The sequence below is a fragment of the Gossypium arboreum genome, chromosome 13, assembly GCF_025698485.1.
Source record: "Gossypium arboreum isolate Shixiya-1 chromosome 13, ASM2569848v2, whole genome shotgun sequence".
NCBI lineage: Eukaryota > Viridiplantae > Streptophyta > Magnoliopsida > Malvales > Malvaceae > Gossypium > Gossypium arboreum.
In genome coordinates, this window is record NC_069082.1 from 123,874,431 (window position 1) to 123,902,393 (window position 27,963).

General features: G+C 35.5%; 3 protein-coding genes across 6 annotated transcripts; 2 read left to right on the plus strand and 1 right to left on the minus strand.

The window, feature by feature from the left end:
- Positions 1 to 1,272: 1,272 nt before the first annotated feature.
- LOC108463743 (helicase and polymerase-containing protein TEBICHI) lies at positions 1,273 to 16,446 on the plus strand. 3 transcript variants are annotated; one of them, XM_053024308.1, is made up of 29 exons: positions 1,273 to 1,537; positions 1,863 to 2,278; positions 2,419 to 2,632; positions 2,709 to 3,581; positions 4,064 to 4,128; positions 4,312 to 4,417; positions 4,515 to 4,715; positions 4,870 to 5,070; positions 5,689 to 5,850; positions 5,965 to 6,204; positions 6,365 to 6,577; positions 6,777 to 7,127; positions 7,302 to 7,454; positions 7,897 to 8,118; positions 8,900 to 9,118; positions 9,396 to 9,513; positions 9,837 to 10,975; positions 11,143 to 11,340; positions 11,812 to 12,071; positions 12,242 to 12,431; positions 12,546 to 12,653; positions 13,643 to 13,995; positions 14,508 to 14,616; positions 14,738 to 14,878; positions 15,049 to 15,145; positions 15,218 to 15,309; positions 15,433 to 15,602; positions 15,740 to 15,884; positions 15,978 to 16,446. In XM_053024308.1, exons 1-27 carry the CDS (start codon positions 1,499 to 1,501, stop codon positions 15,436 to 15,438), a joined length of 6,486 nt encoding a protein of 2,161 aa, XP_052880268.1. In that variant the 5' UTR covers positions 1,273 to 1,498; the 3' UTR covers positions 15,439 to 15,602; positions 15,740 to 15,884; positions 15,978 to 16,446. The 3 variants fall into 3 exon arrangements, with proteins under 3 accessions (XP_052880268.1, XP_052880266.1, XP_052880267.1); XM_053024306.1 differs by having other exon boundaries at positions 15,740 to 16,446; XM_053024307.1 differs by having other exon boundaries at positions 15,218 to 16,446.
- Positions 16,447 to 16,618: 172 nt separating this feature from the next.
- Positions 16,619 to 24,610, minus strand: LOC108463744 (uncharacterized). 2 transcript variants are annotated; one of them, XR_001868141.2, is made up of 13 exons: positions 24,342 to 24,610; positions 24,061 to 24,188; positions 23,876 to 23,938; positions 23,501 to 23,622; positions 22,389 to 22,504; positions 21,490 to 22,297; positions 19,674 to 20,405; positions 19,107 to 19,328; positions 18,928 to 19,023; positions 18,642 to 18,836; positions 18,388 to 18,501; positions 17,844 to 18,205; positions 16,619 to 16,890 (listed from the first exon to the last, which is right to left on the minus strand). XR_001868141.2 is itself a non-coding variant. In XM_017763649.2 (12 exons), exons 1-12 carry the CDS (start codon positions 24,440 to 24,442, stop codon positions 17,945 to 17,947), a joined length of 2,958 nt encoding a protein of 985 aa, XP_017619138.1. In that variant the 5' UTR covers positions 24,443 to 24,610; the 3' UTR covers positions 17,709 to 17,944. The 2 variants fall into 2 exon arrangements, 1 of the variants encoding a protein (XP_017619138.1); XM_017763649.2 differs by lacking the exon at positions 16,619 to 16,890 and having other exon boundaries at positions 17,709 to 18,205.
- Positions 24,611 to 25,397: 787 nt separating this feature from the next.
- LOC108462187 (probable beta-1,4-xylosyltransferase IRX9H) lies at positions 25,398 to 27,793 on the plus strand. The gene is made up of 3 exons (XM_017762166.2): positions 25,398 to 26,765; positions 26,993 to 27,242; positions 27,500 to 27,793. Exons 1-3 carry the CDS (start codon positions 25,921 to 25,923, stop codon positions 27,668 to 27,670), a joined length of 1,266 nt encoding a protein of 421 aa, XP_017617655.1. The 5' UTR covers positions 25,398 to 25,920; the 3' UTR covers positions 27,671 to 27,793.
- Positions 27,794 to 27,963: the final 170 nt, after the last annotated feature.

Genomic DNA, 27,963 nt, shown 5'->3' on the forward strand with positions numbered 1-27,963 from the left:
TAAAATTTTAAATTAGTAAAAATAAAATTGAAAAAAATATTTAATCCTTTAGAAATTATAAAAATAGAGACTATTAAAATTAAAATTTAATTTCCATCCCGTAAAAATTTTCTATTATTGTTTTTTATAAGCTTTATTTTCATTTTTGTAAGTTGATTCTTATTTGTTTTGGTAAATTCATCTTAAACCCTATATTTTTCAACTTTAATTTTGATCAAATGGTAGTGGTTAAATTCTTTAAGTTAAATTATACTATTTCCAGAATTTTATGTGGCAATTATGTTATCATACTTCCTTGTCATGTCATCTTGCTATTTCACTATATATTTACAAAGTGCCACACCATTTTAGTTAATAGATTCGGTTGCTACCGATTGAGACAAGACTAAAATTTTAAAATTTAAAAAGTGTAAGGACTAACAATGATCAAAATGAACTGATTGAGTTTTAGCTTTGCTATTGCAATAACTAAGAAGGTATGAGTTCAAACAAGTGCTTAAACGTGTTTTTCTTCTATTTAAGGTTCAAGAGAGCTTAGAGTAACAATAGACTTTTATTAAAAACGATTAAATTGGAAAATAATGACTAAATTCAAAACTTATGCATAGTATATGACTAATATAAAAATTTATCAAAACAAATTTAAGTATTATTGTTTAAAAAAGATTGAAATTTCAAATTTTAAAAAATAAGAATTAAGATAGAATAATTTGAAAAATACATAAGTTAAAATTGATGAAGTTTAATTTAATTTACCCATTCTTAAAATTACATAAAATAACTAATTTACCCTAAACAAACTTGAATTACACTAGCTACCTAAATATCATAATTTTTAGGTAAATTACAAAATTAGTCACCCAACTTTTAATATATTCATTTTAGGCACCAGAAAGTTTACAAAATGAATACTTATATTACGCAATTTGTTCATTTTGATCACTCTCCTCAAAATTGCAAAAGGAAATCCAAGCTTCATTCCAACTAATTTTTTTTTCCATCTTGGATATTACTATCCACCTCATTTTGCATTCAAAAAAATTATTCTTTTTAATTATAAATGACCCTAATGGAGTGACCAAAATAAAAAAATTATGTAATGTGAGTGTCACATTACATAATTTTTTATTTTAAATGATTAAAATGAAAAAGGTTTAATCGTCGCGTGACTATTTGTGTAGTTTAGCCTAATTTTTACTTTCAGTGAAGCCGGACAAGGAAAAAGTGAAAAAGTTAAATACATGAAGGGCACAATTGCAAATACATAATACTAATATTTTTGAATCACCAATTGAACAGTATCAAGTATTTGAGATTTAAAACTCGCTCTCGCTAGCTCCCGGTCTCTCAATCTCGCTCTAGCTGTGGCTTTCGCCACCGGGCTCTCTTGGCGCTCAGTTCGACGATTCAAACATCACCACAACGTCGCATTTGAGACTCCCAACACCATAAAGAAAGATCAGTCTTCGCAGAGTGTGGTCGATCTTTCCTATTTCCGATGATGGCGTCTGGTTCGCCTCGAGCACGCATCGATAGGGTTTCTCCTAAATCATTTTTTTCTCAAAACCCTAATTTTATTTCAATGTTATTTCGTTGGACGCTCAAATATCAAGATTTTGATTTTAGAATCGGATTATAATTTAATTTCTTTTTCCTCTTTTTTTTTTTGGATGAATTTATTCTCTTCGATTAATGTTCTTATTTACAAACTTGGAAGACATTTGTTTATTACCGAGTGTTGTATTTTGGAAAACCGATATTTGCAAGAGAATCCCACCTGAGAAAAAAAAATTGCGAGAAAAGTTTATAAAGAAGAGAAAGGCTTTGGATTGATATTTGCTTTTGTATTATTGTTTATGCAGTTTTTTGCTTCGAAGAAAAGGAAAACCCAATCACCTGGTTTGAAGACGGGGAGACTTGAAAAGAATGAAAAAACAACAGTGGAATGTTCTCCTAGTGCTAAAGGCACTTTGAACAGTTACCTAAGAACTTCACAAGATAATGAAATCGTACACCCTTCATGTACAACTCGTGGGAAAGATCCTATTAAAATGATCTTGGCATCGGAGATTGATAAATCTTTCAAACATGAAAATGAACACTCCTTGATATTGGCAGAAACGAAGTCTCAAGCCTTTGAAGAGACTCATAAGGGAATATCTATGGGTTTGCCTGAGGCAGGAAATGCTGCCTTTGGAGATCATGCTGAGGGTGCTCAAATCGGGGAAAATCCAGAATTAAAAAAGTTTGCTACTGATTTTTTGTCTTTGTATTGTAGGTAATACTGTTGTATCTCGTTTATTTCCAAGAACTGTTGATTTTTAGCCTTTTTTTCCTAGTATTTAGATTGTGCCTTTTCTTCAACTCTGCCAAAGAAAAAAAACATCTTATTATTATTCTAATTGTCTTCATATGTAGTGAAGTTCCAGTAAATGTTGATTCACCATCAGAGACGAAGGTGAATAATTTAAAGAGACATGGTGGTCCATCTATGTTGAGTGAGGAGGATAAAAGATTCAAGAAAAGGCATCTGATAGCCCAGCAGATACAAACAGAAGATATTGCTGTTTGTTCTACTAAGAAGAATCTTGAATATGAAACTGGAGAATTCCTTCGCAACCCTTCACAAGATGTAAGTGATAACTTTGCTCTAGTTTTGATGATTGAAATTCTCCCCACTTTTGTTTGACAATTTTTTGTTAATTAAGGTAAACACTAGTAGCAATCCATTTGAGCTTCAAGCAGGCTTAAGAAAGTGCACTACAGCAACCAAATCTGTCGTACATACAATGGAATGCCGTACACCTGGTTCATCAGTTATTAAAGGATGTTCTCATAGGACACCACAGTCAATGCGAGGAAGTTCTATGTTTTCTCCAGGGGAAGCTTTCTGGAATGAAGCTATTGAAATAGCTGATGGTTTGTTTTCTCAAAGTGATATGTTATCTACTCGAGTTGCCGAAGGAATTAATAATCCGGAGAGCCAATATGAGGTAAAGAATACAGGCAACTTAGGAAATACAAATGTTGGTTACAAGTCAAAGGAAATTCCAGATGAATGTGAGAGCAGAGTCAAACTTCAGGGAATTGGTGCTTCTTTGGAGTCAGCAGTGAAGCAGAAGAAAGAGATAGATAAAGAAGTGTCTCTGCTGCCTGTCAAGCATCTCGACTTTTCATTTGAGGACAAAAACTTGGATGGAGGTATCTGCCATGTATTAGAAAAGGACAGTCAAGAGGCTGAAGGCAGTATTATCAATCATATATTGCCACCAACTGTTAATAAACTGATAGATCATGCTGAACTACAGAAAACTGAAGAGGGAGGAAAACTGGAACAGGCATCTATTCATGTGGTGCCCAAAGTGGAAGTTAATTTATCAAGTCAAGATAATGATAGCATAACTTCCATGTCACCAGCTAATGCAGCAAAGAAGTCAATTGGTACTGATGAAGGCAATGAATCCAGCACTCCATTAAGTTCTGTGGCGCTTAAAGACAAGCTAAGTATCAGCAGTTGGCTTCCTTTAGAGATATGCAAAATATATAAAAAGAAAGGAATTGAACAACTCTACCCATGGCAGGTATATTTAAATATTTGCATGAACCCCCTCCCCCCCTTACATACACCCCTGTAGGGATCAATTTGGACAGGTTGATTCAACACTTATTGTTGGGATTTTGTTTTTTGGTTCTTAACTAAACCGTGATATGTGCCTTTTTGGGTTTGAATTGTAATGATAATTGCATTTTTCTTGATAATCATGCTTAAATGCATGCCAAGGTATCAATATTCAATTATTCATTCTGTAGTTCCATCCTTAGACATGCTACCTGGATATGCGCACATGTTTTATATATGCTATTGTTTACTTTTGCTATTGATATCTGTTTTTATGTAGTTCTTTTGGCCTACTTTTGGTTAGTCAATCCATTAGTATTATGTTACTTTTATTGTTTATTTAAATGAATTGAATTGATGGTGCTGTCAAACATTGTTATCTTTTTCTTGGCTTTTTGCATACTGTGTTTGAGTATTTTATTTGCGTAAACTTCTCCTTTCCAGGTTGACTGCCTTCAGGTAGATGGTGTACTGCAGAGAAGAAATCTTGTATATTGTGCATCTACAAGGTACTTTATAAATATTTAGAACTAAGGATAAGTTTTTTTCATGGTCATTTTTTGTTCCTCTCTTTGACTGATATTTTAGCAACAATACCTGTTTCTGTGATAGAAAATGTTGTATAGGATTTGTTTGGCTCTTGATACGTTGTCTTGCATTATATATGCTTAACCTTTTTCTTTCTGCCACAGCGCTGGGAAAAGCTTTGTCGCAGAAATTTTGATGTTGCGGCGGGTGATATTAACAAGAAAAGCAGCATTACTCGTGCTTCCTTATGTTTCAATCTGCGTAGAAAAGGTTGTTGGGCACCAAATATTACTCATTCACCAGATAATAGCTGATACAAACTAGGTCTTCTTGGGCACCTATACTTATTTGCTTAAACATTCTGCAGGCAGAACATCTGGAGGTCCTTCTTGAGCCACTTGGAAAACAAGTTCGTAGTTATTATGGAAATCAGGGTGGTGGCACACTTCCTAAAGATACTTCTGTAGCTGTTTGTACAATAGAGAAGGCAAATTCTTTAGTTAACAGATTGCTGGAAGAGGGTCGTCTGTCAGAAATCGGAATTATTGTGATAGATGAACTGCACATGGTATTTTATGACTAATCTTTTTGTTGACCTTGCTTATTACAGTGCACCTTGGTTTTGTGAATACCTTTTTCTAATTGTCCTTATTCTCCCTTCATGCTTTGTACATTTTGGATGGACTAATGTTGATAGTTCCCATGCCTATGATTCATGGCAGGTTGGTGATCAGAGTAGGGGTTATCTTTTGGAACTTCTGTTGACAAAACTTCGTTATGCAGCTGGTGAAGGTGCGCCAGAATCAAGTAGTGGAGAAAGTTCAGGTTCCAGTAGTGGTAAGGCTGATCCAGCTCATGGTTTACAAATTGTAGGGATGAGTGCAACGATGCCAAATGTGGAAGCTGTTGCTGATTGGCTTCAAGTAAGTGAGATTTACAAAGTATCAGTGTTTCCTTATTTTGCTGTCTCTCTTTCCTTTCAATTGTTCATTAATATCTTTGATCTCATGAATGTTTTTCCTTCATGATATTGTTGTCTGCATGGGGATTGTCTATAATGCTGTGAAGCTGTTGGCCGGTGGATCCATGACTTGGTTTTAGCATGTTGATATATTTATATTAAAATTCACCCAAATCAACTGATTTTAGACTATTGAACATGTGTGCTTCACAATAAATTATTTTTTTGATAATATTAGAATAATAGTATGCTTTTAAAGCTTTTTATAAATATTTGCAGGCTCCTTAATCAGTCAACTGCTTATATTATTTGATTTTTTTTTTGGTTTTCTAATAGTTTCTCACTATCCAATTGGATGGATTTTGTTTTAAATATTCTGGAATTTTATCCCGTCAAGTTTTTTTTAATCAATGATAGAGTTGAAGAAACAGAGTTCTTTAAAAGAATTCAACACCAGAAATATTTTACGTTGAAGACTCATATATCAATTTTGTTTCCACACCACTTTTTTTTTCATATTATTTATGCTTTCTTATGTGCTTACTGGTTTGTCATTTGTTTGTCATCCCTCCGCATTTAGGCAGCTCTGTACCAGACAAATTTTCGACCAGTTCCATTGGAGGAGTTTATTAAAGTTGGCAATACCATTTATGACAAGAATTTGGATCTTGTTAGAACAATTCCAAAGGCAGTTGACCTTGGTGGTAAAGATCCTGATCATGTTGTTGAACTGTGCAATGAGGTTGGGACACTTAGTATTTTTTGCTGTATTAAAATTTTTTTGTACTTCATTTTTCAGGTAAGCTCTAGGTTTTGTGAGTGTTGGCAAATTTTTAATTTATGGAATGTACTCCAGGTTGTTCAAGAGGGCCATTCAGTGTTGATATTTTGTTCTACTAGGAAAGGATGTGAATCAACTGCAAAGCATGTGGCAAAATTTCTCAAGAAATTCTCTGTCACCGCCCATGGTGATAACAGTGAGTTTATTGATATTACTTCAGCAATAGATGCCTTGCGAAGGTGTCCTGCTGGGTTGGATCCAGTATTGGAAGAAACTCTTCCTTCTGGTGTTGCATATCACCATGCAGGTCTCACGGTACTTCCTCCCAACTCTTATATTTGTTATGTTGTTTTAGTAGTAACTTTTACTTATTTTTTTCCTTTATTACCCTGTATAAGTTACAATAATGTAAGTTTTTTAGCCTCTTATTGATTGTCCAATCTAGCAAGTTTTGTGTACTTTTATTTTTGTAAAGGTTGAGGAAAGAGAGGTTATTGAAACCTGCTATCGTAGAGGGTTTGTTCGTGTCTTAACTGCTACATCTACCTTAGCTGCTGGTGTCAACTTACCTGCCAGGAGAGTAATTTTTCGACAACCCCGAATTGGCCGTGATTTTATTGATGGGACTAGATACAAACAGATGGCTGGTCGGGCTGGTCGGACTGGTATTGATACAAAAGGAGAAAGTGTAGGTTCAATAATTTTATGGGTATCTGTTTTTGTCTTGTCATTTTTTATATTCTGCATTTACAGTAATTGTATTGACTCTAATAGTTACAACTGTTCATTTTCATTTCTTTTCATTGTATTTGAAATAAGTTTTCTTTTTCCTTTTTGGTTTTCCATTAATTATTAATTTTCTTTCTACCATTTTCATGTGTATACAGGTGCTTATTTGCAAAACAGAAGAGATCAAGAGAATTAAAGGACTTCTAAATGAAAGCTGCCCACCATTGCAGTCTTGTTTATCAGAAGATAAGAATGGAATGACTCATGCAATTCTAGAAGTTGTGGCTGGTGGAATGGTTCAAACTGCCAATGATGTTAACCGCTATGTTAGATGTACTCTTCTCAATTCTACAAAACCATTTCAAGAGGTTGTAAAATCAGCTCAGGAATCTCTTCGGTGGCTGTGTCATAGAAAGTTTCTTGAATGGAATGATGAGACCAAGTTATATGGTACTACTCCCCTAGGACGAGCAGCCTTTGGCAGTTCCCTTTGTCCAGAGGAGTCACTGGTAAAGCTTATTTTGTTTGTATTGTTTAATTTCAAATTAGCTTTTTGATGGTCCTGCAGTTTTCAGCATTGTTTCTCTTTTTATCAGAACTTTTATGTGTGGATCATATCCCCAGCGATAGTAATAAAATTTGTTTTGTTGACATGAAGTATAATTATTTTACTAATCTCACAGATTGTACTGGATGATCTTTCAAGGGCTAGAGAAGGCTTTGTGCTTGCATCTGATTTGCATTTAGTTTATCTAGTAACACCAATCAACGTTGAAGTTGAGCCAGATTGGGAGTTGTACTATGAACGCTTCATGGAGTTGTCTGCTCTTGAGCAGGTGCATTTGTGTCTTGTTTAAATTCTCAATTCTTTTGGATGCATTGCGAATTTGTAACAGTAAATTTTAGCATTACAATAGGCAAGCGCTATTTTTTACTCTGATCTTGAACCCTTGTCTCCCGGTTGCTCCCTTTCTTAGTGATGATTTACTTGGACTGCTTTGGCTCCTCTGCAATTATATTGTTTGTGTTTTTAAGCTACAACTGTTGATATCTTGAGTCATGCTAAAGAGATATTTGATTTCTTGCACTGTAATCATGATTAATGGAAAGAAAATGAGATAATGGTGCTCCAGCTTTTTAGAAATGGGATATTTCCTAGTTGATAATACTGAATATTTTAACAGACAGAAAGAGATGATTTAACATTTGAATTTAAGAGTATTGTTGTTTCTGAATGATATGAAAGTAAAATTTTCTTCTGTATTTATTGAGATGCAGTCTGTTGGTTATAGAGTTGGAGTAACAGAACCATTTTTAATGCGCATGGCTCATGGTGTACCTATCTCCAAATCAAATGGATTAAGAGATAGCCTGAAGAGGTTACCTGCACAGTTTGGAAATCAACTTGGGATCAACAACAGCACTATGCTTTCGGATGAGCAAACACTTCGAGTGTGCAAACGGTTTTATGTTGCCCTCATATTGTCAAGATTAGTGCAGGTCTCTTTGCCTTTTTTCTCTCCATGTCAATTACACTATTGTTGTTAGTGCATGGTATATGTTTCCTTATTACTTCTATTAAATATATGTGCCTGTAGTATATGATTATTATGATACTTTGTGAATTAAAGGCACAAATGTTATGTATATGTTTCTGGTAAGTGTAATGCGAGTTGCCCACTAACCTGAGCCGATGATGGTCCTGGTCAGACGGTGCTACATTCGATGCTCGGTGGTATCTCTGGTGATATGGCTGGTGAACTATAACTTTATGGAGATCAAACAACTCTGGTGTCCCCATACTGTTGATCTATGTCATCCAATGACTCTAGGCCTATCTATTTGGTCTAACTATGGTTTATAAATAACTCTGAAGTATCGATTCCTTTATGAAAGGTATCGAGACTTGGCAGTTTATCGGTATTGATACCCAGCCTTTGGGTATCATTACCAGGAGCCCCTAGTTTTTCCTTCTTCTAATTTTGCTGTGATGTTTGTAAGTACCGATGCTCACCCTTCGAGTATTTAAACTTGGCCTATAAGTATCAGTATTTGGAGTCTAGGTATCGGTACTGCAAAGTCAGTAGCCAAAATAGTGAAACAGGGGAGTTGCAAATTGATGTACTCCATGTAATTATCTCCTTTCGTCTTTGACCTACTGTGTCTAGTTGTTCAATTGATTGTTCCTTGTACATAAGTCTCTGATCATGCATATCATTCATAATTTTCCCTCTTTTTTCCTGGTGTTTTAAATTCATGTTCTGTAAATTCTTCAATGAAGGAAGCTCCAGTAGGTGAGGTTTGTGAAGCTTTTCGAGTGGCAAAAGGCATGGTGCAAGCCTTACAAGAGAATGCTGGAAGGTTTGCATCGATGGTTTCCGTGTTCTGTGAGAGACTAGGATGGCATGATCTAGAAGACTTGGTAGCAAAGTTTCAAAATCGTGTTTCTTTTGGAGTCAGAGCAGAAATTGTAGAGCTTACTACTATTCCATACGTTAAGGTAATATTTTGTATTCTTGAGTTATAGACTTTGTTACTTCAATTCTCCATTTTAAACATGTGTGGCAGATGTTTTGGACTGACATTGGCATAACTTTTACTCTTATAGACAATGATTATCTATTTATAAGAGAAAAAACTTATGAAATGCTGAATTAACTTGTAATGTGAATATACAAGAATATCATGCTGATTCATTACTATTTATGCATGGTAGAGTGTCTGATGATCTTAGTTTTTCCATTGCCTCATATTTGCAATTTTATGTCTGATTTTAGGGGTCACGGGCTAGAGCACTTTATAAAGCTGGTTTGCGTACATCTTTAGCAATTGCAGAGGCATCTATTCCTGAGATTGTTAAAGCTCTTTTTGAATCCTCCTCATGGGTTGCACAAGGTGAAGTTTTTTCAAGGTTTTGATTATATTATTTCCCTAATCAAGGGTTATGGTTATATGGCTTCTCTACTTAAGGGTTATGATTTTGCAGTGATATATTATTTTGGTGCACTGTCTTAAATGTTTGATGCGTCCTTAATTTGGGATAAATCTATTATTTTGATTGTTATGTTCTTTTCTCTTTTGGTTATCTGGCGTAGGTTTGTTTTCTTGAAGTAGTTACTTTATTATTAAAAACAGCTGCTGTGTTGCTTTTCTTTGTTTTTTTACTTCTCTTTTCTATTTCAATTTTTACCATATTGACAAACTTGATATGTCTTTAGAAAGCTTAGCACAGCGACGCATGCAGTTTGGCGTGGCAAAGAAGATCAAGAATGGTGCACGCAAAATTGTCCTAGATAAAGCTGAAGAAGCCAGGGCTGCTGCCTTCTCAGCTTTCAAATCACTTGGCTATACTGTCCCACAATTTTCCCAACCTTTGATATTGAGTGGAAGTCCAGGAGGACAGGAAGCTGCAAGTACCAGTGCTGGGAATGACTCTCCTTGCAATGTTATTGGGGTTGAGCAAATCCACACGTCAGCCATGCCACTGATAGAAACAGGCAAGAATTTGGAGAAAGTTTCTTCACCTAATGAAGGAATAATGCTGACAAAAGCCTCAGCAGATAACTTAGTGGCTTCAGCAGAAGTAAACATAGATACTACCTTGCAAAGCAACTTAGGTTTGGAAAATCCTGCAGCTGTAACTGGTGACAAGGTCAATGCCGTCTTTGAACAAGGCAGAAGTATAAAGATGGCAACTGTTAGTGAATATCTGGATCAAGGAATACAGGATAGGCTCAATGAAGATGTCTCTGTTGGCAATGCAGATAGTGCTTGTGCGAAAGGTCCTCTAAATGCAGTTAATGCACCAGGTGGATTTGATTCTTTCCTGGAGCTGTGGGAAACTGCACCGGAATTCTGTTTTGATGTCCACTTCAACAGACGATCAGAAGCAAATTCTGTTGCTCCCTTTGAGATACATGGTATAGCAATCTGTTGGGAAAATTCTCCTGTGTACTATGTAAATTTGCCAAAGGATTTACTATGGTTGGATAATAGAAAAAACAATTTCTTATCAACAAGTGCCTCTAGTGATAAATGCAACAGCCTACCCCCAGAGCATATGTTGGAGATGGCTAAATTGAGATGGAAGAGAATTGGTGATATAATGGGAAAAAATGGTGTCCAAAAACTTTCATGGAACTTAAAAGTGCAAATTCAAGTGCTTAAAAGTTCTGCCATTTCTATTCAGAGATTTTCTGGCATGCATCTTGGAGGGAAAGATATGGGTCTGGAAATTATTGACAACTCATGCTTGTTATTACCACCAGTTCTGATTAATGATGGAATTGATATGTGCATCGCAGCATGGATTCTTTGGCCTGATGAGGAGAGAAGCTCTAGTCCCAACCTAGAGAAGGTAATTTGCTGTGCTTGTTACAGAAATTAACAAATTTGGGCTAATAGATTAAATAGCTCTTAATGTTGGTTCTTAATTTCCATTTTATTTTTGGCTAGCCCAACTTATATTTAGACCTTGAAATTGTTAAGACATTCCTTACTGTTCAAGTTATTGTGATCTCTTAGGAAGTAAAGAAAAGGCTATCCAGTGAGGCAGCTGCAGCTGCTAATCAGAGTGGCAGGTGGAAGAATCAGATGCGAAGAGCTGCACATAATGGTTGCTGCCGTAGAGTTGCTCAAACACGTGCCTTGTATTCTGCATTTTGGAAGCTACTCATCTCTGAAAAACTTATTGATGTGTTTACATGTATTGAAACACCATTGGTAAGCTCTCCTATACATTTTCTTGAGGGACTAAAATTAGATCTAGGCATGTCAAACTGTGGTGGTAGGTAACTCTAACCTAAATAAGGGGTGGGGAGTTTAATTGTCTCCCATCCCTGTCCCTGACCTGGATCCCAGATTAAAACCATCTCTGGTGCCTTAATGGCAAAGATGGTTGATTCCTTAAGGGTAGTGCATTAGTGATGCCCTGCTTCTTAGGTGATGCCTTCTGGCATACTGCTTATGAGCAGTTGTTAGTTTTTGACTAATATTTTTCTTGCCTCTTCTAGTGGTTTTAGTGTAATTCATGTTGGTTTCTCTTGAACTTATTCTTGATAATCTATTATGCGGAAATGATAGTTTCTCATCTTAGAAGCTATGGAACAAATATTTTATAATGATTTTTCTCTTTAACTGGTTCCATTCTTGAAGCAATGCTCAGTGATATATTAATGTTAGGTTTAATATTAGGTTAGGGTCCTTGCTGAAATGGAGCTTTGGGGAATAGGCATCAACATGGAGGGATGCCTCTGGGCACGAAACCTGTTGGGTAAAAAACTAAGATATCTTGAGAAGGAAGCTTATAAGTTGGCTGGCATGACATTTTCATTGAGCGCAGCTGCTGATATTGCAAATGTTCTGTATGAGCATTTGAAGTTGCCTGTGCCAGAGGGGCGAAATAAAGGAAAGCAGCATCCGAGCACTGACAAGCACTGCTTGGATCTACTGAGGTATTTCAAAAGTTATTTTCTTTATGCATGTTATAGATGCAGAACCATAAACAGGGTTCCCAAAAGTGTCATAAGGTTGATGCCAATTGTTTATGCATTAGAGAGCATTAAACATCCAATTATTCAAGGGATGCTGCTTTTATTCTAATATGGATGTGGTTTGGATTTAGGGATGAACATCCAATTGTTCCAGTCATTAAAGAGCATAGAACGTTGGCAAAGCTCTTAAACTGTACGTTGGGATCCATTTGTTCACTTGCTAGGTTGTCTCGGAGTACAAACAAATACACGTTACATGGTCGTTGGCTCCAAACATCGACCGCAACTGGTCGTCTTTCAATGGAGGAGCCGAATCTTCAGGTTGTTGCATTCTCACACTTAAAGTAACTTGTGTAGTTTTCTTTTATAAGATTAATTTTATCATTAGTGTTATGACCTATTTTGTTTAGCAGTTTGTTTGTTTCTGATATGTAGTGTGTTGAGCATATGGTTGAGTTCAGTCTGAGCAAAGATAAAAATGGAAGTGATGCCAATACGGATCACTATAAGATTAATGTCCGTGACTTTTTTATTCCTACTCAGGTAAGGATTGTTTAGCTTATGCTCCTTAAAGTGCTGCAATGCTGTTACACGCTTTCAAGTATTTACTAAAGAGCTGCTTTTCAGACACCTACCTTATAGAACTGTAGTTAGTTTTTCTTCTATAACCTTCTTAAGTTTCTAAAAGTAGATCAGATTGTCTTTGCAATTATATGTTGTATGCTGATACTAAAAATAGATCCTAGTGTCTTACAGTGTAAACTATGCTGGAAGATTAGAATCATGGATCTTCCTTTTGTTGGATGGTTGCTCATAAGGGTGTGCTTGGTGGGTGGAAGTGAAAAGAAAATAAATTTTGAGTGTGCTTGGTAGGGAAGAAAAGTGAGAGGAAAAAAAAAACAGGAGAGATTATCATTTTTAATCCTAATGCATAAAAAACAATCATTTCAAATTGGAATGATGGGAGAAGGGACAATGAGAGATGCGAATGTTAATTTAATGTTATACATTTTTCAAATATTTTATTTTCTTTCCTTTCATTTTTCAACTCTACCAAGCAATGAATGGAAAGAAACTTACTTTTTCTTTCCTTTTTTCCATCCTTCCTACCAAGCACACCTATGGAAAGAAAAATTATATTTCCATTTTTCTATCCCTTCAATTTTTCATCTTTCCAATTTTCTTTTCACTCTACTAAGCAAAACCAAAAGGTTAGGTCAGTTAATCTGCTGATTGTTGGTTGGTTTAAACTAGGGAGGTGAGACTTTTGTAGACTAGTGGGTGTTGCAAGAGTGGGTTTGAATTTTAGCACAGACAGCTTTTATAAAGCTGTAAGTGGGGAAGGTAACCGGCTTTCCATTTTAGGTAATGATGGAATTTGGGGGTTGGGACAGAGAGGACAAGGGCCTTTGTCAATGTCTGTGGGGGGACGCTTATTAGGAGTTCTTATTTCTTTTTTAATATTCATCAGAAGGTCATTATTTGGAAGTTGTTTGTCTTACCATGGTGAGTATTTCCCACTTTAATTGCAGGATAACTGGTTACTATTAACAGCAGACTATTCTCAAATAGAGCTGCGGTTGATGGCCCATTTCTCCAATGACTCTGCTTTAATTAAACTCCTTAGTAAGCCACAAGGTGATGTTTTTACCATGATGTCAGCAATATGGACTGGGAGGGCAGAAGATTTTGTCGGCTCCAATGAGCGAGACCAAACAAAAAGGTTAATCTATGGCATTCTTTATGGAATGGGTGCTGACACACTTGCTGAACAACTAAACTGCAACTCAGATGAAGCTAAAGAAAAAATTAAAAGCTTTAAAAGCTCTTTTCCCGGTGTTGCGTCCTGGCTTCATGAAGCCGTCACATCTTGTCGTCAAAAGGGGTGAGGAAGTTCTTAATTATTTCTTAAGAAGACTAGATAGTGAATCAGTTTCATGTGGGATAGCCTTCTAACTAACATCATCTCATATTCTATTCCTTCTCCTAACTCATCAGTTATTTATGAAAGTGCTGGGACTGTTTACTTATGACGACAATTATTTTTATTGATTGTCTAATCTGCATTCTCTCCAATTAGTTTGATCATTTCAAAAAAAGAATCTTCTTTCTTTTTATTTCTTATTCGTCTGTTATTGCTCCATATTAAAGGGCTATTGCTTTGTAAACCTCTTATTTGTGCTTCGAATGATTTATACCTGCTTAATGTCTTACTGTTCAGTGTTTTTATCACCGGTGTTAATTGTCTGCATCTCTTCAGTAAAGGCTTACGTAATATCTAATACTTTTAGAAATGCAAAATCTTAATGTTGCTGCATGCTCAAAATTTAATCTTTATCAAGGAACTCTTATTAATTTTTATTTTTTTCTCTATATGTGCCTGTGCCTGTAATCCAGATATATAGAAACTCTCAAGGGAAGAAAGCGCTTCTTGTCGAAAATAAAAATTGGAAACACCGAAGAAAAATCAAAAGCTCAAAGGCAAGCTGTGAATTCTATTTGTCAGGTAAATAGCAAATCCCCTCTCTTTTTTTTTTTTTCTCTTTCTTTTGCATGTTTGAGGCTACCTTTGTCTGTAGGTGACATGAAATCATAGCCTCCTATTTCTGATAGTCTCTTATCTACAGGGATCCGCTGCTGACATAATCAAAATAGCAATGATAAAATTGCATTCCGTCATTGTTGAAGGGGTTGACAGCCTAGAATCTGGTTCTTCAATTTTGACCAGGTTTCACATGCTTAAAGGCCGCTGCCGAATCCTTTTGCAGGTTTTGTTAGAAATTGCTGCCTTCAATTTATATTGTTTCTCTTATTATGGTTGCTTCAATGAATCACTTCCTCCTACCATTCTGCCTCTTTGAGGATAATAATTCATGAAGATTTTCTTAAACTCTATGTTCTAAAATGTAGTTGACTGAATCTATGTTGCCATTTTTAGGTGCATGATGAATTAGTGCTGGAAGTTGATCCTTCAGTGATAGATGAAGCTGCATCGCTGCTGCGAACGAGCATGGAAAATGCCGTCTCCCTTCTAGGTAAATGTTCACATATTTCTTAACTACGTTGTATAACACATTTTCATGTTTCTTTTTATTCCTTGTTTCCAGTTCCTTTGCGTGTTAAGCTGAATGTTGGAAAGACATGGGGCTCTTTGAAGCCTTATCAGGCTGATCAACAAATGGAGGAAGCTATATCAAATGTATAGATCAGTAGGAGACATCCGGTTCTCTACTTCGAATTGCAGTTATATCAAATATGAATGGAATATGATCAAGATTTTAACTTGCTGGAGATCTTCTGATTCCGATGTCTTCGATTACAGGTTTAAGGAAAATATCTCTTAAAAGGGAATTTTGGTTTAGTGGAGGTGCAAATGGCATATAGGAATGGTTACTGGCTCAACTTTAAGGACTTGGAAAGCCAAATTCTATGGGATCCATGATGTCTATGGTGACAGATTGCTACTGCTTTGGCTTTTGCCAAAGGATCCATGTAAGCGCTGGTTGTTTCTGAGTTGTGGTTGTGGCAATAGGAGACAACTTATGCATAATTCTGCTTATGGCACACTATAGATATTTCACCTGCCATGCTCTGCACTCTTATCTGCTGTCGTCTACTTTTTGCATCAGGTTTATTTTTCTACCTTGGTAGAGATCGTGTGAACATTTCCCGAGCTTGGAAGTAGTAAAGTCAATCATGGACTCTAGTGAGGTTGCACAATATTTGTCCTCTCCTTGATTGTGTTCATCATCATCTCAGCTTCCATTGATCCAGGTTTCACTGAAAATTTGTTCAAAATTTTGGAAACTTTTCTGATGAAAATGGGGAACGTGGCAAGGTAGAGAAGTTGATATTATGTATTTTCAGTGAAATCAATTCATTGCTGCTCCGGAATGCATGCCATTTTTCCAGATTGAGAGCAACTATATCTGGATCATCAAAGACTTGAGATTTTGAGTCGCTGCGTGATTGTACAGAAAGGTTTCTGCTTCACCTTTGCCACCAACTTTATACAGTCATGTCACACAAGGCAGCTCCTTTGCCTCCGGGGATCACATCAGTGTCATCTCCGGCTTTCATTACCTGTTTTCACATGAGATACGCGGTTCCCATTGTTCATAGAAGCGTTCCCAGGTTTATCTTTTCCTATGTCGACATTTCAAATCAATCCTCTCTAAATGGAGGGGTGGTTTGAACAATAGAGGTGAGGTAGGTCAAGGTGGGTTTTTTTTCTTCTTAAAGGTATATCAAAGTAATTTTGATATTTGTATTGTTTGCTCTACCTGTATTTATATGTTCTTTTAAGAAGATAATAAAGTAACAATTCATTATACAATCTGAAAGTAAAATATATATTTAAAGGGGGTGAGACAATTATGATTTATTCAATATATGAAGGTAGTAATGGTATTTAGCATTCACGGCAAAGCAGGGTGAAGGTTGAGACAAAGCTTGATCACAGTTGACCAGTGGTGGATTTGATAATATTTAAATTTTGGCTCCAAGAGTTGAATAATTATGAATATATTCAACATGCATTTATGGTGATAGTGGTTATGTTTAAATCTCAATTTCCATTACAGAGCAATTGGAGAATTCAATATATAAGGCAATTGATGATGAATTGTGTTAATAAACTGCCTTTGACGATACGAAATTACCCGTTGAAGGGTTGATATTCCCTAGAAAGCTCCTCTGATACTTAATGGATGAATCAATTCTCATATTCTTTCGTGATAAGTAGATACATGCTGAACATATTCTATTCCTTGTATTTTTCCTGAATAAGTGGAAAAAGTAATGGTCAAATTCTGCTAATAGATCCTGTACTTTGCATAAATTGTAGATTTAGTAGATAGACTTTAATTTGATTAATTTTAATCCTTATATTTTTCAAATTTTGAAACTTTAATCTTGATCTAATGGTAACAGCTAAATCTATTTGGTTAAATTATATAATTAGTTCTATATTATGCCTAAAGTTATAGATTTAATCTAGTTCGCAATTGGTTATTCTTAGTGGCTATAATTTATGAATTTTAGAATTTTAATCTTAATACAAACAACAATCAATAAAAGATATAGCATTACACGTAATAATATATTTGACATATCAAATTTTAAAAATATTAACTTAATGAATTCAATAGTTATAATTTGGTTAGGAATAAAATTTTCAATTTCCAAAAGTACAAGGACTAAAAATGACCAAATTAAAGTAAAGGTACTAAATCCACAACTGGTCTAATTGCAGAATTTGACCAGATATAAAACATACCTTATTCTTAGTTAATAAATTGCAAAGCGGTTCAACTTTTCTATTACACAGACTCTAGCCTGATTCCTTTATTACATGGTTGTATTTGTCTGCTCAAGTTTTGAAAATAAGGCTTTGATTCAAGCTAAAAATCAAAGTACTCAAACACAATTCAATCAAATAAAAAATTTGATTCTCATAATCGTTCAAACTTAATCAAGTTATTTAATACGAAGCAAGTTTTAGCTTTTCTATTTCTTGCTTTGAGTACCTATAAATTTGTCAACCATCTAAACGAAATTCTAAGTTAAGCTACTGAGAAAACTGAAGATAAAAAGAAGTTTCCATAATAGTAATAATCAAATAAATCCATTTTGATTTAAGCTTGCACCAAATTGCTAAAAATTCAATTCGACATTTAAGAGCGGGCATGATACAAAATTTGGAAGAGTATTACCAGTCAGGAAGAGACATACCTCCAAATCTAAGCTCAAATCATAAAAAGCATCTCTGTCAACTAAAACAAAGTGTATTTTGTTAGTACACAAATGTAAATGAACATTAAGCCCAGACTTACTCATCTCCAGTTTTCTTGTAGTTCTTTCCTCTCGGACAAAGTCCAGGTTACAAAGATTGCTGCCAAGAGTGCCACGATTGTTATGAGGAGCAGGGCGTAATTAAAATCGTCTGTGAGTGAATCGTATGTCCTCGATGGTGCAAGTTGAGTAAAAAAGAGGTCCACACCATGTGCAAAGACGAGGGTTGTTGATTCCAGCTTAGCAGGCACGGTTATTATACCTCGAAGACCTTCCACTCGAAGGGCATGTGTAACATAGGACTGGAAACAATTCATTAATGACTGTCAGTTATGATTCCACATATGCATATGTCCATGGGTGCATGCTTGCATGATACTAAAGGATAATATCAATTAAATGGTATTTCTCAACCATAACGATGCTACCACTTAACATGTATGAAAATTAAAAGGAATAAGCTGGCTAATATAAAGAAACTAACCTGAGGAATGATTGGCAATGAATCGGTTAGTGGTATAATGCCCTCTTCTTTCTCTGCTTGTGTGGGATTAACTGTTCGACGAGGATCCAAGAAACGCTTATCAAGTGCCAAAACCTGTAAAACATGGTTGAGTTCATGCAGCAGACAGAAGTACCACACAATGCTCTTATTTGTATAAAGGAGTACCAACGCTTTTAAAAAGAAAACATGAATAACTCATAAAGAAGCAGTGAAGACAAGCCTATTTAACAAACCTGATCACCAATTGTACCGATTAGAAGCTGCTTTGAAGTAATACCCTTTGTGGTTGAGGTCACAGCTATGGCTTTCACAGAATGAGTGAAAAAGTAAGATTGCGATTTTGTTATGACATCTGGGCGAGAATATAGAGAAATCGGCGAGGTAAGGTTGTGCTTTCCAAGAACAAGCTTCCAAACATCTTTGTTGTCCTGTAAAATAGTATTTAAGTTGGAAAAAGATAAATTTAACTGAATTAGGATACAGGCAGTTCAACGTAAATGACAAGTTCGGTCCACTTACAGCCCGAGATTGGTCATAAATTTCAATGACTGACATCTCATATCTGTGCGCTTTAAGATTGAAGTAGTGATAGACAACCCAGTTCTCACTAAAAACCTACAATAAACAAAAAGCATTATCCGTTGCATCCCTTTCATAGCTGCTTGTGACACCAATGTGAGAAAAAAATGTAAACTTACAGCATGAACAGGACCCTGTGAGCCATGATGGGTCACTCGGTGCAATATACGGCCTGTTACAGTGTCAATAAGATATGCAACTAACCACGATTCTTCTGGTGTAACAGATCCAATTTCAACACTGCCTTTGAGTGCAACAGTTGCCACAAAAAGTAGATTTCTTGATATATATTTATACATGACCTCCTGGTCTGCTATAACCTTTGCTTGAGTATGTACCACCTAGAAAACTCAAACCAAAAGTCATTAACTATGGTTTATACATGCAAAATTCACAACAAGGCACCAATAAACATTCAAACATTTCACCAGATTTACCCATCTTCCATAGCCCCCATTAACCACATGACACTACAGCACAAGAAAATCATACAGAACTGGTTTTTAAGAAAATAAGAAGTCAATACAAGTCTCATGCAAGGGTTAAAAGCCTAGAGTTGAGAAGTGCATAACCAAAAGCTTAACTTGTGAGAGCAGTCAATTCATGCAATATTGCTGTACACTGCAACTAAGTCCACAAAACTCCTAAGATCACCATGCTGATTGACAGGGGGGAAGACGCTTTACCTCATTCAGTTTTCTAGTGACAATTGCAATGATCTTTTCTGATTCTGAGGGGAACACAATTGACCACAACTCCCTGGTGTCAAAGCAGACTTCATCAGCCACTTCACCAGTGCACTTGCCCCTCAAAGCATGCCCCTTGATTATGCCATTATCATCCTCAACAGAGTACCAGTATATGTTTGAAAACTCACGTTCGAAAGTACTAATAGCCTCGGGTGTTTTGGGGTATAAATGTGCATGCTTATCAGCATCAATTAACAGATGGAGACATTGTTCTGTTGAATCTGTATACGGCAGTGGAATAACTTGTGCAACCGAATGAACAAGACTTAAAGAACTAAGCTCCTTTCCTGTATAAGTGTCAACAAAAGAAAGTGCACCTGGTGCATCAGAACTTGGACCACACTTGCCAATTACAAGCACAGATGGATTTTCATCCATAGCGTGATGATGCGGAACTTGCCACTTGTACAAGTTTAGTCCTATCGGATGTTGACACACCTTTGATTTTTGTAAAGACTGTAACAAGTAAGACCAGACAATATGTCCATCTCCAGTATGCAATGCAAAAAGCTTCCCTGCCCTTGTTAGTACTATAAGCAGCTTCCGAAAGCCATTGTGATCTCGAGTCATTTTGCTCTTCTCGGAATTTTTTAATCTCATACTTTGTATGGCTGCTACATCCTGAGGGCTTGCAAGCATTAGTGTTCCCTTGAGCTTCAGCATATGACCCTTAAGAAAAAGAGCACCTTGTCAACACATTGTTAAATAGGATTTATAACCAAAGAAATGCATCTTCAAATCCATTTGAAATAATGAAAGCAGTTACGGAAGGTTTGAGCGTTTTAGGAAGTTCATGTTTCTAACAATAAAATAGCATAATACTATTTAGAGAGTTGACAAACCACTTAGCAAACTCAGTGGTTAATACACAAAGAAAAGAAAAAAAAAATAGGCTCAGAAATGTTTATCCATAATCTTTCCAATATCAGAACCACATCAAAGATTATGGGCACATAATCTTATGTTACCTAAAGGGAGCTCCAGGCCGTGGGCTTCTATATCAGAATTATGGGCACACAGGCATTGAATGCTTCACTGATGCAGATTCGGCAGGATCAAAGATGGATAGGAGATTAACTACCGGTTACTGTGTTTGTCTGGGAGGAAATCTAATTTCTTGGTAAAGCAAGAAGCAAAGTATAGTGTCGCAGTCTAGCGCAGAATCCGAATATAGCGCTACGGAACAATCTGTGTGTGAGATTATGTGGTTACAACAATTACTGGCTGAACTGGGATTGAAAAAGTTGTTACCACGAAAATTATAGTGTGACAATCAAGCTGCTCTTCATATATCTTCCAATCCAGTATTTCATAAGCGAACCAAACATAAGATTCAACAAAAGCTCATACCAACAGGTTATGTCAGAATGGGAGATCAATTAGGAGATATCTTTTCGAAATCTCTTAGTGGATCTCAATTTGATTATATTTGAACCAAGCTAGGCATGATTAACATCAATGCTCCAACTTAAGAGGGAGTGTTAAGATATGTAAATAGAATAATATAGCTGATTATTAGGTATTATTAGAGATTTGATGATGAATGAGATATAGAATTTCATTCTCTTTCTCCTTGTGCCTCGTTAATTATTCTTTCAGGATTTCGTTATGATAATTCAACATGTTATGAGAAACGAAAAGAGTTATCATGCAGTCAACCAACACATTCAGTAAAAATAAGAACAAAAATGATTTTCACTGATTACATAATAACATTCTTGAAATCATCTTATAAGATCCATATTTCACATACCTTAAGCCATTCAAAGAGGTTGTGCTCCACTTTTGCAACAGATACACCATCCCTTTCCACAGGGAGTTCTGAAGTCGTGACATCAATTATTGATGCCAAACCATCTTCCCTGCTCCAGACAATCTCACCTTGTTGCAATAACAACAATGAATGATCTTCCATCACAATCAATGCCCTAAATCCATAAGACTTATCGGTTCTGATATAATTATTGATGTAAACCTTGTGGACCAGCCCACGATGCTGGTCCATTTTAACACTTTCCTTAAGCAAATTATCATCCCAATTGTGAGCAAGCTTTACTCTGAGATGAATCTCGTGGCTTGCATGTTGAACCAATGCAAATGCTTGTTGGCCCTCAGAGATTGAGAGAGCATCACTAATAGATGTTTCATGATTTGTTTTTTCCACCACTTCCAGCTTGCTCTCATCTTTCACTCTAATAACTATGGTAACTGCATTCATTTTAATTGCAAATATTCCTGTAACTGATGAAGTTATTATTTTAGCCGGTCCAAAGGAATCCTTGACAAGATTTGAAATTGGCGTCTGGTGAAAACTAATCTTTCCATTTTGGAAACTTATTGTCAGCAAAATCAACCCTGTGGAATCAAGGGCCACAACTGTCTCACTGAAAACAGGTGAAACTTCTCCCAAAAACCCACCAGAAAAGGCAGCACTTTCATGCTTCAACAACTCTCCATTCAAGGCATTGATTTGATACATCTCAAACAGGGATGAAGAAACAAATCCTACAACGTATATTAAATTACTGCCAGGAGGCTGAATTACCTGCTGAACCTTGAGACTGCAAGTAGCATGGCAATTTTCATCAATCATACAATTAATCTGAAAGAGGAGGAAGCTGTTGAAACATAAAACATCTTAATTGGACTAACCTTTCTCCTTCAAAATCCTTCTCCCAGAGAACTTCGCCATCTATGCAGGAAACAGCATTAAGACGACCATTGCTGAAAATGATGACTATATTATCCTTTTCAATTTTCAAATTTGTCTGCAAAACATCAATATACTATATAGTCAATCATATGTGCTTCTAGAATTATACAATGAATTATATAATTTCGATGTAAACCACTAAATGCAATTTCAAAAGGCCTGTCCAAAGGGAAGGTATGAAGTTCTACTGGAAGATATATGTTAAAACAATAATGAATAGATAAAAGTCGCGGCAATAAGAAATATTCAATAAAGAACGCTTCTATACATATACTAGCCTCATCCTATAAGATATAGGGACGGCAATGGAGCAGAGCGGGCGAATATTGCTATATCCATCACCGCTCCACAGTTGGCATGCTCTGCTCCACCACCAGCCCTGCTCCACTATGGATGTATAATCTTAAAAACCACAACCACTTCCATGGATGTTGGATACATCCATCTCCGCCCCACCCCGCTCCTTTTCAATTTAAATTTTTTTAAACATCTTTAATATTTTCATTCTTTTTAAAAGAATTGAGTAAATATTTAAACATATTTTTTCAAAAAAACATTTAAACATAAAATGTATGGATTCTTTTTTCAATATTAAATTATTACATTTTTACCCTTTTAATAGTTTATATATATAAGGATAAAATAGTAATTTCATATAGTAGAGCGGGTAGGGTGGAGTAAGTAATTACCAAAACTATTCCATACCCACTATCCAAAAGAAAAAATCCACCCCGCCCCGCAGCCAGTTTTCAAAGAAAAATTCCACTTCATTCGAAGCGGATCGGTTCGGAATCCATCGGACAGTTTGGGTTTTGCCTTCCCCAATAGGATGTGCTACATAGTACAGACAACTAAAATCTTTTGGATTAAAATTTAAGGAGAACAATCTTGATTGTATAACAGAAGGTCTAGAAAATCTAATAGAGAGGATTCCTATACAATCAGCCTGTCAGAAAACATAAGAAGCCATGATCCATTGAAAACAGACTCTATCAAAAAATACAAAGGAAATTATGTTAATTGGAAAGATTATGGAAATTCTGATGCTAACCCGCACTAAAAACAATGATTTTGAGTGCTTTGGACCCCGAAGAGAAGATTCCCACACCATCTGCCCATCGGGAAGATTCCATGCTCTCAAAATACTTCCTCCTGATGAAAGGGTAATGACATCTACAAGAATGAAATTTATTCAAAACATAATCAACTGTACAAGCATGAAGTCACGCCTTCCCTTACTGACACCAGGAGAAGAAAACAATAGTCATTCAAACAAAATATCCGATCAAATGCTCAACTAACACAAGTTAGAAACCGAACCAAGTAATACAAGAACAATAAATAACTAAAACCACACAATTGTTTTGTTTTTTTTGCTCTTTTTTTTCTGCTTCTTTAAAAGTAAATTGTATATCAGCATACTTACACTTTCCAAGAGCAATATCGATTCCATCGATAACATCGTTAGACCCAAGAACATGTCTCCAAACTACATAAGAAAACCAGCCATAAACCAAACAAGAGTTCAATAGAAACTGAAAACAAAAACTGAAGAAAAAGTATAAATAAAATAAAACACGATAATTAGTAACTCAAATGAATTGGACTTACAAATCTCGCCTTGGCGGAGATCAAGTGAAGCTACAACGTTCTCTTCAGTGGATACTACAACTCGTTTCCGACCAGTTTTATGAGTGTGGAACACAGCTTGCTTCACTTTCCCGAGGTATTGTTGATGCCTAAGACAAAAAAAAAACAAAAAAAAAACTTAATTTGAATTAAAAAAATTAAAGAAAAAAGAGTTGAAGCTGAGTTTGAATCAAGTTCAATGAAGTAAAAAGAGAGCAAGAATTGTTGTTAAATGTGAAATTGAAGCGAGAATTTGAGCTTACCAATCCACCAGGCCTACTTGATCTTCATAAAGAGAAAGGATTGGATTTAAAGAAGAAAAAAAGAAGAGAATAAAGAGAATAAGAAAGGAGCGAATCGCCATGGCTATGGCTACGGCTACGGCGATGGAGGAATATTAGTTATATCTGCTTCTCCCTATTTGTCGGGAAGGAAAGACAAACAGATCTGAGTAAACTCGGAGGACTGTCGACTCTGGTTCATGGGCCTTTAACCCTTAATTCTTTTATTAGTTTTTTAAGCTCAAATTATACCTTTCAAATTAATTATTGAAATTGAACTTAAAATATAAATTTATTTCACTTAAAATTAAATATAAATAAAATTAGATCATTTTACTAATTAATTCAATAGTTTAATAAATATAATTTTTAAACTGTGAAATTTTGATATTTTTAAATCATTTTATTTTATTTTATTTCGAACAAAGTTAAAGTTTAATGATTTTCGATTAAATATAAAATATGTATAATATTTTAAATTAAAAAATTAAATAAGAGAAATGTTCGCATTGATGAATTGATGATGTATGTTTTATATAAAATTTTATTGAATAGAAGAGTTAGAAAAATAAATGTAATGGTTAAGTTGTTAAAAGGGATACCCAATAATCTTAAGTAGGCAATATGTGTTTAATTGTATTCAAATTTATATTTTATTTTTATTTTTATTTTATTTTATGATCATAATTGTGAGATACAACCAAGGCTCAACCAGAAAATAAAAATAAAATTAATTGAGAATATTATTTATTAAATGATATCTAATATATTTAAATTTTAAAATATAATATAATTTTTGCATTTTATAAATTTAAAATTTAATTGTTATACTTTTATTTTTAGTAAAATTAATATTACATTTTAGATTTTAAAATTTCGTTCTTAGCCATCCAAATAATTATGAGACATATATAATTGTGTATAATATATTCCAACATGAATATTCATCTTACCAATAATTTTAATAATATCTCAAAAATACCATAATTGGAAATAAACTTTATATTTGACTAGAAAGTCAATAATCAAACTCCACGTACCAAAACAAAGGCTGAGGCTAAGCTATAATGGCTAAAACAGCAGAAATGAACTTAAAACTGGTGCGCCCGTGGCGATTGCCTTATCGGGCCGCCATGGATGCCGTGTGCTGCTATCACGTCCTCACACACATGTATTAAAGCACCTCAATCTCTTCCATTTCCATTACTAAGAACAAAACAAAGCAAGTAGCAACGGAGCGACAGTGCAGGCTCTCAACTCTCAAAACCAATGCAAATCTTCCACAATTCTGATACATTTTCGTTTAAGACTTTTGGGGTCGAAAATTGAATACCCATTTTCGTTTTCAAGGTAATTCAATTAAAGGTTATTTCAAAACCATTGATATAGTTGCTTAAACAGTTCATTGTAGTTCAACAAGTTTACTTTGGCATTGTTACTGGAAAACGTTGCTATATTTTTAAGTGGCGTATTAGTAAAGTAAACCTATTTTCTGATAGAATTTGGTTGCTGTTTTGTGGTGATTCTTTATTGATTTAAGAAGTAAATCAGATTAGTGTTGATGGCATCCATTAGAAGAACACTGTCTCCTTTGCCTCGGCAAGGGACTTCGAATACTGGGGAGGAGGCTGAACGTTCAGTTCCTTCTCCTTTATCCAACCCTGCATCATGTAATGAGAACTATCCACCAATTGGTGGTAGATTGCTATCTTCTCTTTTCGGTTTATCGGAATCTCGACCTTTGATTCTCAGTGTTTTCTGGACAAAATCAGCTCGGCCTTTCAACAGGTCTAAACAGAAGGAACAAATTTGGAAGAGGGTCCTTTTACATTTCTTCATTTGTTTCATAGTTGGTCTTTTGATTGGGTTAACACCATTCATTTCCATGGACATTTCTTATACTAATCCCAGTTCAAAGGGCCAAGCATTCTCTTATGGGATAGTATCAACAGTTGGTAATTCTCTAAATCTCGATAACAAAGGGGTCGATGACAATGTCGGGAATTTAGATAATGCCATGACGAATCCTTCACTTCTTGTCGATAAAAATCAGGAAACTCGTAAGCTTTTGATAGTTGTGACTCCGACATATACTCGACCGCTTCAAGCTTATTATTTAAACCGCTTGGCATACACATTAAAGCTGGCTAAACCTCCTTTACTGTGGATAGTTGTGGAGATGAACTTGCAGTCTGAGGAAACCGCTGACATCCTAAGAAGGAGCAGTGTTATGTATAGACATCTTGTTTGTAAGAGAAATCTGACTGATATAAAAGACAGACAAGTTCACCAAAGAAATGTGGCATTATCTCACATCGAAACTCATCGTCTTGATGGAATTATCTACTTTGCTAATGAGGATAATGTCTACTCAATCGATCTCTTTCAGCAAATGAGGCATATTAGGTATCTTCTTCACATACATGCATATATATATATATTGATTATGCTTACTATGCATTTCCTAATGAAAACGAAAACGAAAGTTAGCTTATTTAGGTCATGTTAGCTTATTTAGGTCATGTCTTGGTTATGCTTCTTTTTGTTAGTTCATTTAGATTCACAGCTTGTTTCTTTTCCCTTATACATGTGCTCACTGTTGTAGTTTATTTCACTGTGGTCTTTGTTTATAGGCAGTTCGGGACATGGACTGTGGCCAAACAAACATGGGACAAAAGCAGATTTGGTTTAGAAGGCCCCGTTTGTAATGGAGCTCAAGTCATTGGTTGGCATCTAAACAGACTAAGTCGGAGATTCCGAAGATTCCATGCTGAAATGTCAGGGTTTGCCTTTAACAGTACCATACTCTGGGATCAAAAGCGTTGGCATCGACCTCCTCTTGAACCGATTAGACAGCTTGACACTGTCAAAGATGGCTTCCAAGTTAGTATTTCTTTGATCTTCTTTATTGTCTTTTAAGCTTCTTATTATTTTACCTCGCTGTAGGAATAAGTGAAAAGACAGAAACAAATACGAAACCTATAAAAAAAGTGAATGGAATTCTTGAAAACTCTGTGTGCAAGACTGAGACTCTGTCCTCCAAAAATTGACCCTTGGAAGAGTTATATGCGCCATAAACTGTGTTGACCTTGGTACATATTTCTTTCATTCTTTTAATTTTCATTGCTTTGAATTGGAAGGTAAGCTCATTCATAGAACAAGTTGTAGAAGATGAAAGCCGGATGGAAGGCTTACCGCTGGACTACTCAAGAATCATGGTTTGGGAGCTTAGTATTGAATCATCAAATTCCTTCTACCCTCAAAAATGGTCAGTGAAGAATTATTTAGACGTTATTGCTCCACTTGCATGAAATTCCGGATGTGAAAGGAGTCTAATTTTCGTTGTTCAGGTGAGCATCGATTCTTTCTCAAGTAAGCAAAGTATTTGTTCATAAAGTTTAGCATATGAAATGTAAAACAACTTGAAAATAAAAGTTTATATCAACTCAAATTCCGTGAATTCATCTTCCAAACAAGAGCAAAGAATATGCAGGAACATAACATAAATAGATATAATTTCTCATGTCGAATGGATAATGAGAAACCAAACTAGTGCTTCTAGACTATCACCAAGCTGACTTCTCTGAATTCTACCTACGTTCGT